Source organism: Stegodyphus dumicola, chromosome 1 (genome assembly GCF_044657685.1).
Source record: "Stegodyphus dumicola isolate Sdum_Otavi_A_Nest chromosome 1, ASM4465768v1".
Classification (NCBI taxonomy): domain Eukaryota; kingdom Metazoa; phylum Arthropoda; class Arachnida; order Araneae; family Eresidae; genus Stegodyphus; species Stegodyphus dumicola.
Window position 1 is genome coordinate 258,792,727 of NC_140768.1, and position 19,946 is coordinate 258,812,672.

At 32.2% G+C, this 19,946-nt stretch overlaps 1 protein-coding gene and 1 long non-coding RNA gene across 3 annotated transcripts in view; one reads left to right on the forward strand and one right to left on the reverse strand.

Annotated features, from left to right (window-relative positions):
• Positions 1-19,946, forward strand: part of LOC118199499 (uncharacterized) — a 93,332-nt gene that overhangs the window by 52,096 nt on the left and 21,290 nt on the right. The gene's annotated exons all lie outside the window — the stretch shown is intronic.
• LOC118199498 (metallophosphoesterase 1-like) overlaps positions 17,023-19,946 on the reverse strand; it is a 53,390-nt gene continuing 50,466 nt past the window's right edge. For both annotated transcript variants that reach the window (XM_035371381.2, XM_035371382.2), the window contains exon 10: positions 17,023-17,360. In XM_035371381.2, coding sequence (XP_035227272.1) covers positions 17,202-17,360 — 159 coding nt within the window. In that variant the 3' untranslated portion in view covers positions 17,023-17,201. The remainder of the gene's footprint in view (positions 17,361-19,946) is intronic.

Below are 19,946 nucleotides of genomic sequence, written 5' to 3' on the forward strand. Positions count from 1 at the left end.
TGGTTCTGCACGCTGGGCCGGTATTCCAGAAGTCCGTGCTTCGATTCCCGGCGAAGGCGATTGCTCATTTCTCATCTTGCCTGCTTCCAAAAAATACCTAATGTCTCTACACAGTAACCTAACAATATTAAGCTGTGCTTCGCGAATCATTAAGTATCCAAACGATTTCAGAGGGAAAAAATATTCAGAGGCCATAAAATTGGGAGTGGGGAAACTGCTTTCCCCAATATTTTCCCCTTATTTAAAAAACGTAACATATATAGCTATCTTGCTATATATATATATATGGCATTAGAACCGTCTGTTATTGTTTTATTAAATAATACTAAACACGAATTTTCATAAAAAGTATCAGTTTTCTATAGAGATATGTAAAGGTGGCGTAACAGCAATAATAAATGTATGGTGAAATTTATTGAATTGTTGTATGCATTACCTGCATAAAAAAATTGTTATTATATTAATCATGAAAATCTGTTACACATAACAACTTATTTCGTCATTCTGTATATGAAGAATTTTGAATTAACCTCTACAGAGGGGACACAAAGTTCCTAGCAGCACTTACCGATGAATTACATAATATCTACACAAATTCATCCATTCTCAGTTCAAAATTTGATTTTGCTTCAAGTCTTCCTGAACATATTCTACCATATTTTGACTGTATATTCAGGAAGCAACATTAAATATGCTTCCTTCATATAGATAAATTATACAGATATATAATTTATCTATGTAATTCACATAGATATTTCATATAGATAAATATTTCATAAAGATAAATTATGTAGATATATTTCAATTATTTTTTTTAATTGATGCAGCAAAACTCCGAAGAGAATACATAGTTTAAATATGATTTTTTGTGCCTTAATAATCTAAACTGGATAAAAGAAAAACATTGACTTACCCATGCAACAGTGATAAAAAAGAAAACGTTATATCTTCACCTGTGACACAGACATTTATTCAGAACATTAATGCTGTAATAAAAGTTAAGTACATATTTAATCACACCGAAATCTAGGTTAACACTAAGCACATAGTGACACTCGCGAGTTTGTCGTAGAATTACAGCACACCGAAATAAATAAAAATCTTGATGCTTCGCAAGAGCCATTAATCATTTTTCGATAAACTGCTTGTAGAATGTTATAGGACTTGGAAAAAACGAAAAATTTCCAGCTAATTTTTAATCGAAATATATACTACTTAGTCGACCTCGTGTCTCGAAGCAAAAATGGCATAAAGAATTTGCCTCTGGATTTAGTTCTCAATTTACGAAATATTCCTCATCCTAGCAAGAAAAAAATAATTCCTGATAGACAAATGTTTAAGAATCTTCACAGGTTAAGCAAAAGAATTAATTCCAAGAAGAAGCACGAACAGTTGTTATTGAAACTTGTCACACCAAATCCGGCGAGGAAAGAAGTCACCAGACATGTTTCACAGCCTACATTCTAGCCAACGTTTTCAGTGCGTAAAAGTGTAAGAGTATGAAAGAGAGACAACATTTGAACTTTGAACTAGTTGTTATATTTGCTTTCAATTACTAAATTAGTTATATTTGTTTTTCAGAGTCGTAGCTAGGGTTTCCAGCGCCCAGGGACAACTGAAGATTTCGCGCCCCCTACTGCTTGCCAAGGATGGAAAATATTTAATTCTAAAATGTCGTAACATCAGTTTGGCGCCCCTTGGATTCTGCGCCCGGGGACAGATGCCCCCCTCTAGCTACGCCCCTGTTGTTTTCAATTACTCAATCATCTCTTGCCAGCAATCTAAAATGGTCCCGGTTTGGGCATGAAGGTGTGAAAAATGCATAAGATGCACTCTCGAAGAGTAATCGCAAATAAGAAAGGAAGCAGACACTTTTGCCTCTGTGAGGGAGGAGTCGTCATACTTTATTGCAATAAGTATCAGTACAGAGCAGTTAAGGGTAATGCAATTTAAAATAAAAAAAAATTCCAAAAAACTATAAAACTGCCATTAGAAATAACTTTGATTTTTTTCTTTTTTGTTTCCCCCCTTTTTTTTTCTTTCTTTCTTTATTTTTTTGTTAAATACCAAAATGTTTTTGATATTTTATGCTTGAGATCTTTTACCTTTAATATAATGCTTCGATTTCTTGGGCATATTTCAAGATGCCCGTCTATATATTTATTTAAAGGTGTTATAAGTACTATTCTAAGCAACAGAGTTTTAATGCCCACCCAATATTACGCATGATATTACAAACAATAGTCTCTGTTAGCGAAGCGCACCTATTAAAAATTTTAAACTAGGCAAAGTTTAATACTAGATTGCAGTAGCTGACTTTATTTAAAACTCTGCAATTTTTTGAGAACGCTGACACGATTCCCTGTTATTCAAAGAACAAAATATTCCGCATTATATAAATGCAGAATATTTTATACTTAACGCAGAATACTTTTGGTCTATGAAAAAGTCGTCAACGTCACTCTAAATACTGAGATTCTTTGTAAAATCAATGTCAATAATAATATTAGTGTAATAATTTCGTAGGCATCTTCATTTGCTTGAACTTGGGTGAATTCAGATATTATACATATTTGTTAAAAACGCTGTGCCTTGCTCTTCATTTTCGTCAGTTCGAGAACTTTGGTCTTGCAGTAAAAAGTGATCTTCCATGACTCTTGATTCTTTTTTTCTCGTTATCCTCCACGAAGTTTTCTCATATATTAGCATCCGTTTAGTCATGCATTAGCATCATAAAAATTGTCAAATAAGATTACAGGTGATAAAAAATGTGTATTTATTTCAATTAAATAAAGAATCTTGCTTTTAGCTTGCGAGCAGTATTGGGATAATAGAATATATACGCTTTCCACTACTGGGATTCACTGTGGTGTCGCCATCTGTTGGTACGTGTAGCTTTGAAATTTATATTAGCTCAGAGTAGACATAAACACCTTTACAAATCTTAAATTCTAAAGTAATAAATTGAGGGAGTAATTAAAGATATAAGACCGAATTTTCATTTGTTTTATTCTTTTCAAGACTATATTATGTTAAAGATAGCAACTATTCCAGCAAAGGTATTTATTTTTTCCAGGATATCCGGTCTTAAGTTTGGTAATTGTTGGGAATTTTTGTTACCACTCATATTTAAATGGCGAGGTGTATTTTCGAGGTTAGACCGCCTTCCTAATGCCCACAGACAAATATATATATCGCAGGCGAATAACATGGGAATGGTATTGCATCTGAACAACGTAAAGACTTTACTTTAACAACGTAAACAACGTAAAACGTAACTTAATGGTATTGCATCTGAACAACGTAAAGACTTTACTTATCTATTCGGACTCGGAGGAAGGTACAGAAAATAGGATGATAACTCAAGCCGTAGTCGTGTCCAGCGGATATTTCTCCAATAGAATACCAAATTTTTTCGCCATTTTACAGATATCTTCAGGGACAGGACTATAGAAAATCTTCATGGTGGATTACAAATTATCTTTCACAAAAAAGAAGATAAATTCTAAATTAAAAGGATGAAAAAATTTAGGAAAATTGAGAAATTGTTCTACAACATAATGGAATGTTTTCATTGAAAAATGTAAGAACTCTTGCAGCATCCAGTATATATGATATATTACGTAATAAATATAAATTCTAACTATTAATTTAAACTATAGTGAATTTAAATTAACCACATAAAATGTAACAAATCTATGAGTTCAAGTTCCTAACAAAAAGTTCACTTCTGATTAGCTTAAGTCCCTAATTGATTCTTTTTTAATTAAAAAAGATTAAAAGTTGATTTGTCCTGACGAAATTTGGATAGTTTATATTTGTTCCCTGATGAACACGTTTCCATACAGCGTGATTCATAAGATTTTTATTTCGTTTTGCTAAAGATTTCTAATGACATGACGGTAAAATCTGTTAAATAGGAACTCTATCATTTTGTGATTAGCCTATCAGTCCAGGTGACTGATATTAATAATAATCTTGTAAAGTTGCACAACTAGCTTTTCCAAACTCCCATATTATTGCAAAACTGTCAATATTTCTTGACAAAGCGCAGGCTTAATTTCGTTGGAAATGGTAAGAAAGCACAAATCATGTATTTAGTTGTAGTAGCTTTTGCTGATTCGTAAGTTGTTTCATTAACGTTCAGGTAGCTGTAGCCTAAGACAAGTGTGTTTAGAAAACTTATTATAAAAACACGTAGGCCGGTTATCAAATAACTTCAGCGCTTTTAGAATATTTTGATAATTATTGCAAAGATTTGATAATTATTGCAAAAATTATCGTTTGCTTTTTATTTATTTATTTATTATTTTTTGCATTTAATAATTTGTCAAGGCTTTTTATTGTATTAGAAATGGTCAACAATTCCACCTGAAAAATGGATATTTCATTACTTAAGCTTCCTGTATTGATTGAAAATAATTTCGCATCATATTACTCAAGAAATGCTAGTAAAGTATTGCTACAATTATGTAATTTTTATTTGCTGGGTGTTTAGTTTTATGGTTACGGAACTTCGTTCCATGTAGTCATTTAAAATCAATGATTTGTTGTAACAAATATTTCTATTCTGATGTAATATGCTATAAATATGACTCTTAAGCTGTTGCCTTTGATCAAAAAGTATAGCAATATCTATTAGAAGTATTTTCAAAGCCGGTACTGAGTTAAGTCTTTCGATAACAGTTTGTAATAATCATAAGAACAAACTTGTATTTTAAAAATTTAGTTCTTGCTTCTTTTGAATGCATCGTCTCCGATAGTATCACATCTAGATATTATTACTATTAACTGGCTGATAAATCAGGTCGAGTTAGAATTCGGGGAAACGGACTGCCTGCATTGGATGTTTTCGTATTTGTTACCATGAGCGACTTATGTCTTAACTTCGGGTAAGAGACAATCGGCCTATAGCGGCCTTTACCAATGTATTATTCTTGACCTTTCTAAATCTTGAGGATGAAGGGAGTTGAATCCACTAGAATGGAAAGTAGTTGTACACATACTGTGCTAGAATTCAGAGATTTTTAATGGAGGCTCCAGTGCCGCCATCTGTTGAGAGATAAGTAAACTTAGAAGATACGAAGGTGCTCATGTGGCTCCATCTATTTTTGAAAATGAAAAGCTTCTTAGTATGCTGGTGCTCCGGTGGCGTCATCTCTTGTAGGTTGCATTGTGAGGCATTTTTGAAAGAATTTTCATACTATTCTTTAGATAAGCAATTATTGGCAAATGATTATATGATGAAATGGCATTATGTGCTCAACAAAATAGTGTGTTAAGTTTTTTTTTTTTTTTTTAAATGCTGATGTACTTTTTTTTTTCCCCCTTTTCGAGTCATTAAGATAAAGTATCAAGTCGACGAAAAAAAAAAAGCATTTTCGATATGTTATGCCATTTTGCGTTTAATCGAGATGCCAAAACCCAGAGAAGTTGCTCGAGAGATTTGTGAAGTGTATGGCAAATTTAAACTTTTAATAGAACAAGATATTCCCATTTTAGTCTTAACTATTTAGAAGCAAAAATATTATAAGCTTTAGCATTCTTTTCTATTGTTTTTCTCTATAAAACAATAGTCTTTCGTGGCAAATATCTAATTTCTTCCACAATCAACACTGTGATCAAATTACCCTTATTCTCAGTGTCTGTCTTTTCCTCTAAAAACAACCATTTTTGTTTAAAAAATTATAACTTGTCTCTTGAATACCTATTGCGGAGGATCATCTCCTTTACTCTTATACCATGAACGCTTAATAGTCCTAAGAAAGTTAATTTCCTAAGAAAATATTGCGCAACATGCTGATAGAGGGAGTTTATTAAATGCTGTTAGCACACAGCTCATTGAAAAGGGCAGATAATCAAATGTCTATAGAATTACATCTATCAAAATTTCAAGTAATGGAGGGGATAAATATATGTAATAATAAGCTGGTACGAAGAGAGAATTTAGTATTAGAACCATTCCATTACACATACATGTTTAAAATGTTTCAAAACAAACTGCAAAATGCCGAATGTATCTATTTGCGGTCGTTGAACATCTAGACCCTCGAATGACACATCAAACTAAGAGATAATATAAATAATATTTTGAATGCAATATATATAACTGAATAAATAAAACTAAAATCACAAATAATTAAAAAATACTTTAGGCTATAAATACTACTCATATATGCTTTCTTCTATAAAGCGCATCATAAGACGTGCTAGCAACTGTTGCAAAATAAGCATTAAGTAATATAATTGAAACAGAAATGAGTAATTTTGGAATAAATAAATGAATAACTCTAGCATATAGCATAAATACTCTTATATATAATATAACATTAATTAATATAGTAATACATAACATATTAACATAGCATTGTATATTATATATATATATATATATAATATATTAATATAGCATAAATACTATATTAATATTAAAGATATACTATATTATAACATAAATACTATATTAATAACATTTTATAGCATAAATACTATATTAATATAGCATAAATATTCTCCAGTGAGTTTAGCCAGTGAAAGAGAACTCAAGTGATCGGTGTTTAGCTTCTTAGCCTCTTGCTGGTGTTTACTATTATTTTAATTACTTATGGTTTAAGACCGTATAAGTATTTTTCATCTAAAAACTTTTAAATTATTTTTTATCCTATTTTATAATTCAGTTAAAAAAAAATTAAACTGAATGACGAAATACAAGAAATTTTATGGAACAGTTTTTATGGAACAGGGTATTAAACTTAAAAGCATTAAATTCAGTGCTCAAATTTTCATTAAAAACCCTTTGACCTCGAGATCTATGATAGGACATTCATCATTTATCATGAATATACAAGGGGACGCTCTTATCGCGTTGACACTTAAATTTCGAGGCACATTAATTCGGAAATTTCTATTAAATTATAATGCCATTTCCAATCTATAATTTAATTTATACTTTTCTTTGAATCAAATTCTCGGTTTTTATGACATTTGTACCCGCACTCAGAGGATTAAGAGCAATATTTCTTTTTTATTTGACAAGCATTCCGCTCCCCAAAAATGGTGAATATGATTTTCCAGTTTAAATTTCTGTTTACATGATAATACCGATAGTTGAATTAAAAAGTGCCACATGCGTAAAGTAAATTGGCAGAAAACGACAGAATTGGAACAAATTGTAAACCTACATGTGACCATCCCACTATTTCCACGAATTACCGGAAATTACGATTTGCATTTTTCTTTCTTCATTATGAGGGAAATGACCTAAATCAAGGTTTCTAGTACATAACTGTCTTAATAATACCTAGAAATATGAAATACAAATTTGCTTTCTTTTCTTGTATTTCGTCATTCAGTTTAATTTTTTTAAAACTGAATTATAAAATAGGATAAAAAATAATTTAAAATTTTTCAAAAGTTTTTAGATGAAAAATACTTATACGGTCTTAAACCATAAGTAATTAAAATAATAGTAAACACCAGCAAGAGGCTAAGAAGCTAAACACCGATCACTTGAGTTCTCTTTCACTGACTAAACTCACTGGAGAATATTTGGATATTTCTCCCATTAGTAACAATACCGGCGTGATGGGTTATCTTCCCTTAGGAAGTTCATGCACACAGAATCGATGACAGTTTAATAAAATTTATTTTCCGAAAAGAAAAAACTTTATAGTTCTCGAATTTTTCTCAAAAGTACTCGCACGCTCTTTTCAGTACGACTCATCACAAACAGTAGTTACCACTTCAAACTACTAAGAACGTTAAACACAACGCAGTGCAAAGCGCAACTAAACAGCAAAGCTCGCAATATCTCTCAATACTTCGAACTTAACTCTGAACTATAAACTGAGAACTGATGCTCTCTCCGATCTTACATAGTTTTCTCCTGGCCACTGAGACATTTCCAGTACCTTAGATTGCTAGAAACTGCTGGAAAGTATATACAGTCACGGTTAAATTTAGAACCAGACACAGATATATAGAGGCATCAGACCAATTACAGTTACAAAATGCCGCCAAATAATCGCCATGTTTAGCGACTCTTGGCAATTTTTTCGCCAAAATTGGTGACAAAAATTAGCAGGCAAAACCTTTGACAGCTTGGCGCTGTCTGGACAAATTGGCGATATAGCCATCTAAACCAATGTTCAATGGACCTGTCCTGATTTCTCCGGCAGAACTTTGTTTTCTTGAGTCCTTTTTATGTTAAAATTTACAAGATGTACTACTATTTATATATTATGTTGCTAAAATTACATACATATATACAAAATTCGTAACAGTAATGTCAAATAATATTCCACAGACATAACTGGAGATAAATCTGGGAGATAAGATCGCCAAGTAATCAACTCATCATTGCAAATAATGTCTGCTCCCTTAGCTGTGCATCATCGTCCGTTACCCTCCCATTAGATACGCTTGAAGCATATCGTATGTAAGAAGTAACGAACGTATCGTGGCATCTTAGCTATACATCGAATGCCATCATTGTACGTATTTTGCATACTACTAAACATAAAAATTGTGATGGGTGCCTACTTTATTTCTATGCATCATTATTTTTAAAAACCACCTTGTTGGCTTGCTGGTGGGGAAACTGGCTACCACATCTTTGGATCCGGGTTCAAATCAAGGCACGGATGTTTGCAAGTGAATAGTAGCTTTGTGACATGGGGGCATTTAAAATACTATCCAGCTAAAAATCTCGAGAAGCTGATGGTAGAGGAAGATTAGTAGGTGATCTCTCTGATCCGAGCCCCTCCCCCACCGGTGGAGGTTTCTTCATCAGAATTAGAACAAAAACAATGGCAGGGTTACTAATGGATATGCTAAAGCTCATTTACATATGATTCGTATGCACCACGCATGTAGTTCTCCCATCAGCAAGCGAATTAGCTTTGAATGACATCTGTAATGCCGTGAAAGAAGACGTATCATATGCAATTGAACCATGCTCAATTTCTATCCGCATGTTTGCGGAAGCTTTGAGGGTCATGAGATCAAATAGAAGTATTCAAACGGTATCAACAAAAAATAATGATGATAGAAGCAGCAATGGGATCCAAGGAAAGAATATATTCTTTAAATTACCATAATTTCCGGAAGAAACGGCGCGGCGTTTACGTGTTTAAAACTTAAATATTCAGCGGGTGCGGCGTTTAGGTGCACTAAAAATAAAATATTTCCTATGGTCATTGTACATAGTTTGGATGGTCTTGTCATTGTGCATAGACTGGTGCTATTCCCACACAAAAGACCACTCAGTTGCTTTTTGCGAACGTTATTTTGTTTACATTCTTTCCCTTGAACGGACCTACATGCCTTATTCACCCTAAACGAGATCTCAGAACAATAACATTCTTCCCCCTTTCAAATCAACATTCTCATCAGTTTGAATAGTCTCTCTTCTCTGCTATTCGATGAATCTTCCAGGACCCATCCTCTCCCCACCCCTGCCTTTTCTGCAATTTTTTTCAAAGGCGGACACGACTCCACCTGCCTCGCAATAACGAACTCTGACGTATTTCCCCTTCAGCATGAATGGATTTTTCCTGGCATTCTGCCAAATACAGATCCCATCAGTTTGGGTACAAGTCAACGAGATAGTTTTTTCCCTCCCTGTGAGAACTTATTAATTTTTTGAGAATTATAACATATTAGGAATTTAAAGCATGTTACATATGTTTTCCTTTTCCTTTTACATGAATGTATATACACTGAAGTGACAAAAGTAATGGGATAGCAATATGCAAATATACCGATGGCAGTAGTATCGCGCAGAAAATGTATAAATGCGAAGTGCTTTGGCAGGGCTTTCATTTGTGTTCAAGTTATTCATGTGAAGAGGCTTTGACGTGATTATGGCCGCACGACGAGAATTAACAGACTTTGAACACGGAATGGTAGTTGGAGCTAGACGCATAGGTCATTCCATTTCGGATATCATTAGGGAATTCAACATTCCGAGATCCACAGTGTCAAGAGTGTGCCGAGAGTATCTAATTTCAGGCATAACATCCCACCATAGACAACGCAGTGGCCGACCACCTGCACTTAACGACCGAGACCAGCGACGTCTGCGTAGAGTTGTCAATATTCACAGACAAGCAACACTGCGTCAAATAACTGCAGAAATCAATGTGGGACGTATGAGGGATGTGTCCGATAGGACAGTGCGGCGCAATTTGTCTTCCTTGGGCTATGCCAGCAGAAGACTGACTCGAGTGCCTTTACTGACAGCACGACATCGCCTGCAGCGACTCTCGTGGGCTCGTGAGCATATTGGTTGGTCCCTAAACAAATGGAAAACTGTGGCTTGGTCAGATGAGTCATGATATCAGTTGGTAAGAGCTGATGGTAGGGTTCGAGTGTGGCGCAGACCCCACGAAGCCATGGACCCAAGTTGTCAACAAGGCACTGTTAAAACTGGTGGTGGTTCCATAATGGTCTGGGCTGTTTTCACATGTCATGGATTCGGTCCTCTGGTGCAACTGAACCGATCATTGACTGGAAATGGATACCTTCAGCTACTTGCAGATCACTTACAGCCATTCATGGACTTCACGTACTCAAACAATGATGGGATTTTTATGGATGACAATGCGCCATGTCACCGGGCCACAATTGTTCGTGATTGGTTAGAAGAACATTCTGAACAATTCCAGCGAATGATCTGGCCACCTAGATCGCCCGACATGAATCCCATCGAACATTTATGGGACATCATCGAGAGGTGGGTTTGTGCCCAAAACCCTGCACCGTCAACACTTTCAAAATTATGGATGTCTATACAGGCAGCATGGCTCAATTCAATATTCCTGCAGGGGACTTCCAATGACTTGTTGAGTCCCTGCCACGTCGAGTTGCTGCACTTCGCCAGGCAAAAGGAGGACCGACAAAATATTAGGAGGTATCCCATGACTTTTGTCACTTCAGTGTATGGGCAAATACTTTGGGATCTTTATTTATATTATGGAGAAGAAATTTTTAAATCAGCACAAAAACATTGGTGAATTTATTACATACAAATCTTCCTATCTTTTTTTATAATATTTCTTAGAAAAGGGTTTATGAATTAAAAATTTATGCATTAAAATAACATTTTATGCATTATGCACAAAATATAACAGTTTATGATGCATTTTAAAAAAATAAAATTTTAAATCTGTCTATGAAGATATTCATATTTCATGTTATATAGTAACTTTTTTTTTTTTTAATTTAACTATTTTGTCTCAAAATTGTGGATATGCAATATAAAATGTGGCACATTTTTAAAATATACTGTCTCATGTGGCAGTCAATCCCACATATTGAAAAACATAACAAATATTGTGCAGCTATTATGAGTGTTGCATTAAAATTTGTTATGAATGGTATAAAATATAAATAGTAATAACAAATGGAAGCTAAAAGAAAATGATCATTAGTCATTCTTTTTTGAGTATACATCTGTAACTGTAGATGCATGCACAAACAAGATCACATCTTACTATAGATGTGCCAAAAAAAGTCTAAAATGATATTTCTTTCTCAAGAAAAAAAAATACTACAGAAATATTATCATCAAAAAAAAAAAAAAAAAAAAAATCATTAAATCTATTATTAGCCATTTAAAAATCTTGAAAATTTTAAATAATTTTTTTAATATTTCAATCCATGAATAAAATGAAAGGGTTCAAATTGTGAATTTCTTCAACAGGCTACTCAATTGCAAAAAAAAAAAAAAAAAAAAAAAAAGGTTCCTAAATTATATTGTTTTCAAATAGCACTCAATTAAAGCAGAACCTTGAAAGTCTACATTACGACTTGTTGATATCACATATTAGAAAGTAGTAACAAAAGGAGAATTGAAGACTAAATGTAAAACAAAAATGGTTTGGATAACAAATGTCACAGCATTCTTTTATGGAATGAAGAAATCCATAAAAGAATGCTGAGGCAAAGCTAAATTTTCCTTTGAAACAATTACTTGAGTTTTGTTTTTAGAATACAGTCAAAAAAATATCAGAAGAAATAAAACAACTATTCTGTAATTATTGAACATAAAGTCACACATAAAAATCCCTCTCTACACTACATATCATGATGCAAAATTTTAAATTCCTACAGTATTTTTAGTTGTTTCTTAATTATATGATTTTTCTCTTTGCTAAAATAAAAATAGTGCATATTAATACTCTGAAATTTTGCTTTGCGTCTCATTGCTTATTGTTTACCCGAGTTTATTCTGTGAAACTTATAATATAATCTTTGATGATATATACTGGTAAAGATAAATCAATGTCTAGTTCCATGAAGTAATTTTAAATTCAATTATGTTAGTGCTACTGAAGATCTCTATTTGAACAAAACAATCACAGCCCAAAAACAGGTTAGTAAATTCCTATATCTCTGTCTAAATGAGATGCACATTTAAAATCTAAAACTCCCACTATGCAAAGATTTGTTTATGAATGTGTCAAAGTCTGTAAGCAGTATTTCTATCATTATTAATGTTTGCAAGAGATATGGAAAATAAAAAATAGTATTTACCAGGATTCATTCAGTTTCTTCAAAATATAAAGAAAGTGTAACCTGTAGCCATAAATCATTGTCATGGCTACTATATTTAATAAAGTAATGGAATTCATCAACTATTTTGATATGTTTTGAAATGATTATACATAATAAACAGTGAAACCTCAGTTCATGAATTTAATTCATCTTTGAAGGCCATTTGTCAACTATAATGTTCGTAAAATGAAACTTATTTTCCCATAGCAATGAATGTAAAATGGAGTAATTCATTCCTGCACCACTAGTGTTTACTGCTTATTTAAACTTCACAGAGATATCATGTGCAAATTCATAACCTAAAATTGATGGCATCATTAAATATAAAACAAAATAACTCCAAACTTAATTTTACTCTACTGTACCTGTTAATTTGGGCATTCATTACTTGTCATAAAAGGTGGTTTTTGTTTAAATAATTTGTTCATGAACCAAATTGTTTGTGAAGTAAGGTGTTCTTGATCCAAGGTTCCACTGCATCTAAACTATAATAATATTCATATAGTTCACAATACTGAATACGTTTGTGAATAAATAAACACTTTGCACACAAAAGTAATATCACTGAGATAACAAGCCACTTTTTAAAGTCAAGAAATATCTTAAAACATTATTTATCCATAAAACTTACTCTGTTTCTCCCATTACTTTTCAAGAAGAAACTCTTCCAAAGTGAAATTTATACCAGTTTGAATTTTTTTAATGCTATAATTATTATTCATTATACAGACTTTGAAATAAAGCACCCTATTTACCAGACTGAAAACATACAGAAACTGAATTCATTTATCCTTAAAAATACTGAAACTGATCATCTCAGAGTTCCCATAATGCCAGAATGCAGATTCTTTACTTTTCTTCTACCCAGAATACCCATTAAAGAACAGAAGCTAGCCTTTCTCAAATTGTTCATTAGTATTAAACACCTGTCATTCTAATTTCATTGCAAACTGTAACAAATTTGATCAATTAAGAAATAGGCTTTCTGCTGCAAACATGCAAATTTTAAGAAAGATATGGTGATATTTCTCATTGTTTGACTGTAAAGATTGTTTCTCATTGTTTTGAATGGTTTAAAAAAACAAATAAAAAATAAAAAACTAAAAGATATGAAAGCTTTCAGATTATATATTATGCCCAAAAGGGCATTCTTTAACATTTTGTGTGTTACCTTTATTCATTAAATATAAAATTCTTTGCACTTAAACCATAAAATTCAGTTCAACAACAATATCTCAAAATAATTTTAAAATGAGCATAACTTTAGAATTTCCGATACACAGTCTCGCACACTCGAGATAAAAATGTCCCCTCTTTCATACGGTGTTGCAATTGCTCGCTTTTAAATCACTGAGTTTGGTAATAAAAAATTCATTAAAGTTTTATAAAACATGAAACAGATAATAAAACAAATTCCAAATTTGGGCTTCCAGATGCCAATATTAGGGTGGAAACGTACATTACTCAAAATTTGCTCGCTCTAGGTACCGTTGTTTTATTACAATGCGAGAAACATACATACATTTAATGTCTTTAAATATAATACAGGGCTCTAATATTTGGTGGCAACAACTTGAAAAGTGAAACGACATTTATAATGAATCAATGCAAAATCCCAAAACTAAATTAATAGTCCTTCTGATCTAACGCCTTAGACTTTTTTTCTCCCCCCCCCCCCGGTGTTCATGCTTCGTATAATTTTACACAGATTTTTCTCCCCCTCTATTAAGCATTAAGAACATTAAAACAAATTACCTCTAAAAGAAAAAAAGAATAACATGGACATTAAAAAAAATAGAAATAACCAAAGAAAGCAAAAATATTTAATGCTTAAAGAGAAAAGAAAGAAATAACAGAAATAATCAATGTTAAAGAAACCTGAGAGATTAGTGGAAGCTGGTTTTGTTAAAACCCACTGTACATCAACAACTTTCTTAAAAAGTATTCTGTGCTGCTAAAGCTAAATCTTTAAAGTAGCAAAAGGTTAAATAAATAAAAAACATATTCTGTATTTGACGGCATATAAGACGCACTGGCATAAAGACGCACCCTTATTTAGAAGGCCACACACAAGGAAAAATAGCTTCAATAGTGTACCACAATAACTTAAAATGTGGTTTGTTTTAGTTCTCACGTTTCGTAAAAGCCAAATAAACAATCATTGAATGCAATTACCAAACATATTTTTATTAAGGAAAATTAGCAAACGGTAAGCTATTTTGAACATGATATGTAAATTTCAATAATGAATAAATGAATGAACGGCAAGCAATCAAACATAATACAAAATAAAGCAGAAACAACAAAAAACACAAATTCAAGGAAAACGTTGCCTGTCATAAAATGAGACTTTAATCACTTTCAAAACCATAAAAAATCTTTTTCACTATCATCATCATCAAAAACAAGAATATCGTCATCATTACTGTTTCCATCATCGCTAGTATCACCTTCGAATAATGCGTCGTCTTCTGTTCCGTCAAGAGCATTACTGATTCTGCACTTCTTAAAGGACTTAACAATTACTTCAGCCTTTACGTCTTCCCAAGATCTTTTTACTCACTCGCACACTTGTGAAATAGAGGGCTACTTCATTCTACCTGAGGGTGTGATGTGGCTCTCCTATCCACTTGTTCCATCGTTCTCGCACTTTTTCCTTAAATGGCTTATTCACCGATACATCTAAAGGCTGCAATTGGCTAGTCAGTCCACCAGGAATGAGAGCTATCTGGGTTTATAATTCTCTCGTTTTATTCTTTATGGTTTCAGTTCTATGGGCGTAAACTGATCCAAAACCAAAAGAGAGGGTTTTCTTAAGAGTCCACCAGGTCACCTCGCCCATACGTTCTGTAACCACAGTTTCATTCCAGCTTTGTCCATCCAGCCTTTCGAATGAACATGAACAATTACACCTGTTTGAAGTTTTTCTTTCGGATGAGTTTTTCTTTTGAATATGAAAAACAGCGGTAGTTTTGTACCATCAGCACATGATGTTAGAACTACCGTATATTGGATTTTTTCATGACCTGTGGTTTTTATGGTTATTGATTTAGACCCTTTAATATTCACAGTCTTGTTGGATGGTACATCAAATGTGAGTGGAATTTCATCCATATTTCCTATTTGACCGAGCTCAAAAGAAGTTTTCTTGCGTGTATTTATAACAAACCTATGAAATACTAGTATTTTTTCTTCATAATCTGCTGGCATTTTCTGTGCAATAGTTGTTTTCGTGCGCATTGATAAGCCTTGCCTTTTCATGAACCTGTAGCACCAGCCCTCAGACCCTGAAAAGTTCTGATTCTTATGTTTTTATCTGCAAATCCTTTGGCCTCATTGATTATCATTTTGGTTGAAACACTTATCCCAGATTTCCTCTCATCTATCACCCACATTTTTACGGCATTTTCAAGTTCATGCCAAGATGGAACTGGGCAACAAAGGTTATGTTTTTGTTTTTTAGCAATCTTCAGTTGATCTTCCTGCAGTCGCCAAGTACGTATCATTTTTTCGGTAGGTGGTGGATTGAAATGCCTTGCTGCTGCTCTGTTTCCATGCACTTTGGTGTAGTTTAACACTTTTAGTTTATACTGAATTGTGTAGCTTAATCTCTTGTTTCCTGTAGTCATATTTTCCAGGGTATTTTTTTTTTAAACAAATAGTTTTACACACCGATGCCGACACGTGTGTCAGCTGAGTCAAAAAGAAAGTCTATGTAAAGAAGGAAAGGCTCTATAGACGTAATGTGACCACCGAACCTGTTTGAACTTCGACATTAGCTTCGAGCTTTGGTGCTTTTTGGCGATAGATATTTCACACATGCGCAAAATAATTATGGCAGATGAAGAAAAAGTTATGTTTTTCTAGACCTTTATCCAGGCTAAAAATAGCATTCAGTATTGAAAGTTAACCTGTGTCCTTCATGTATAAGATGCAGGTAACCTTTTTTGAGACCTAATTTAGGGAAAAAAATGTGTCTTATATACCGTCAAATACGGTATATGTAACTAAACACTAAAGTCACTCATTTTAAATCTAAAATCATTCTACTCAATACATTTGGTTTATTTACAATACTTTTTGGTTAATGTCAAGAGTGATGTACCATCAAGGTCTCACTGTATATTGATTTCTGATATTATTTCCAGATGAAGAACATATGAATACATAAAGACTTTATTCTAAGAATTTTCATTTCCTTTCTGATAAGATAAAAATTCATATTACTTAACACATTTTTCATACTACTGTAGATGCAATTGACATTTATATTTGTGGCATTTATTGAGGCAATATGTTTATTATTCATACTTTTATCGGTTTGGAAAGAATGTACAAAATCTGAATGATGTTAGAAACTTAATTTCTAATTTTATAGAAATTAAAACTTGCATAAGCTAAAAATGCATTTTGAAAATTAAAAACAGAGAGTAATGCAATAAAATTTAATAAATGTAAGCAAAATAAAACAAATATATATTTATTCAAAGATAAAATATTTATAAAAACAACCATACTTTAAAAATGAAAGACATTACAATGCAGTCTGTATGAACCAGCACCAAATATTTTCTGGCTTTTAATTCTAAATGTCTTATTTATCATCTGAAAAATTATCTTCAGTTTTTTTATTACAAAATTAACTACTTTTCTTTGTAATAGGCACCTCTGAAAAATCTATATCTTGTAAAGTACATCCATATCAAAATGGCAGTACAACCAAGTGTGTAGAAATTGACTATTGTACTCTCTTTTGGCATGTAGCATTTTGTTACCATATAAGCATCAGGTGCAAAAGTAGCCTGGAAAAAAGTACAAATTGATTAAAACCAGATGTTCTATACAGCATTACTTTAATAATAAAATCTGCAGTGTAGATAAACATGTTACACAACAACCAGAATTACATTTGGTTGATCTTTACAATATGGTAACTGGTTGTTTGGCGACATTTTGGAGGCGATAAAGGTTACTACCTCGGACTTTGGTAATAATGTTAGCAGTACTCAGTTCCGATTACGCATTATTTTGTGTGGGGGAAATGAGAGATCATGGGATATGTCATGTGATATTAATGGACGAATTACGGTTCTTTAATCGGAAAAGGGGGGAATTTGGACAAGTATCTGTGGATGTATATTATTTTGTATTAAGCTTCATTGTGTGTTGTGTGAAGTAGGGTTGAATAATTTTGGGATTGTATGGCGCTATCTAAAGTGAATTGTAGATGTGATAAAGAGAATTTTTTTTTAATCAAATTCTATCAAATTCGAAAAAAAAATCGTTCAGTAATTTTATTGAATCCATAATAAAAGTGTATCCACCATGTAAGGAAGATTCGGAAGAAGGTTAGGTTAGTTAGACTTTGTTAAGAATGTGAGTAGTATTCAGTTCTGATTACGCATTATTTTGTGTGAGGGAAATGAGAGATCATGGGATATGTTATGTGATATTAATGGTCGAATTACTGTTCTTTAATCGGGAAAAAATCTGGCAATTTTGTATTTGGCTTTATTCTGTGTTGTGTGAAATAGTGTTTGTGAATTTTTGGATCCCATGGCCGTAACTAAAGTGAATTCGAAATGGGTATTTAGTGGTATTGAAAAGGATAGTAATAAATGTTTTTTAAGGTTGTGCGAGAGAGAAATAAAGATGTTTTATTATGTTATTTATTTTACCTGGTATCTTGCTTTGAAAGATAAGTATGATTTTAAAGATTCTGAAACAGAAGTAAGAAAAGTGTATCCGCCACGTAATCAAGATTCTGAAGAAGATTAGGTAAGTTAGTATTTTTAATTATTTGAGGATATTATTTTTATGCATTGTTGTAAATGTAAGGTGGAAAGGAATTTGGTATTATTGGGAAAATTGTTATTAGCAATGATTTAGTTTAAAGTAATTAGGATTGTAAGGTAATTTTTATTAATTTAATGTATGTTCTCATTTATATTTTAAGTAGTGTTTTTGAATTTAATTATATTTTAATGAAATGATAGTTATTTTGTGAATTTTATGTTTGTAGGAATTTGGTATACATTTAAGTTGAAATAAACGTGCATGGAAATAATTTAAATATTTGATATTAAGTATTTGTAATGCTTGAGGTATGAATTCGTTGGTGACGTGTGTAATGTAATAGATGATTTAGAGGTAAAAGTTTTTGGATATTCTATTTATTTTATATGTGGAAATGTTGATATTTGTAAAGGGTAAATACTTTTTCGCGATCATGTAATTTCATATATGTTCTTTTTACCGGGTTTAAAGATTGAGAAAATTGTCATGTATTTTCGTGAAATTTTTTTAATTTATGAGAAAAAAGCAGTGTACATGGATATAGTGAAGAGTGTGCGCAATGCCATTTTTGTGCAATTCTGGGATGTTTTTTTAAGTAAAAATAAGTCGACGTGTACATGGTTTAGTGATATTTTAATGAAATGATAGTTATTTTGTGAATTTTATGCTTGTAGGAATTTGGTATACGTTTAAGTTGAAATAAATGTGCATGGAAATAATTTAAATATTTGATACTAAGTATTTGTAATGCTTGTGGTATGAATTCGTTGGTGACGTGCATAATGTAATAGATGATTTAGAGGTAAAAGTTTTTGGATATTTTATTTATTTTATATGTGGAAATGTTCATTACTTTTTCGCGATCAGGTAATTTCATATATGTTCTTTTTACCGGGTTTAAAGATTGAGAAAATTGTCATGTATTTTCGTGAAATTTTTCTAATTTATGAGAAAAAAGCAGTGTACATGGATATAGTGAAGAGTGTGCGCAATGCCATTTTTGTGCAATTCTGGGATGTTTTTTTAAGTAAAAATAAGTCGGCGTGTACATGGTTTATGTGTATGTGTTATTTTGAAAAATGTGTAAGGAGAATGGTATTGTGCAGTTTTTCCTAATTTTGCAGTGAATATTTGTCATGATTAAGCAGTTTTGTTTGATAAAATTTCTAGCATAAGTGTAATTCGGCTAGTAGATTGTTGGAAGAAGTGTTCAGGAGATAAAAAGAAAAGAAACATGTCTTTACTTCGTGAAGACAAAATGGCGGCGGGGGAAAAAAATGGAGGGTTGCTGTAGGAGAGTTGGTCGGCAAATTTTCGCCAAAAAATCGCCAAGTTACCATAATGTAAAGATCAACCTTACATTTTTAGGATGAACATGATTAACTACATGAGTAAATAGAAAATACTAACTTTCAAAATAATTTTTCTCTGTTTTCGTAAGCTAATACAGTTTTGAAAAATTTGCAGAGTAAATATCTAAGTAAATAGAATAATTTTACAACTTAAAAAAACTTTCAATAAAATACATAGCAATGTCTTAAATTACTCATCCTACTTTAAAATTACTTTCAATTTATTTCAAATCTTTGAAA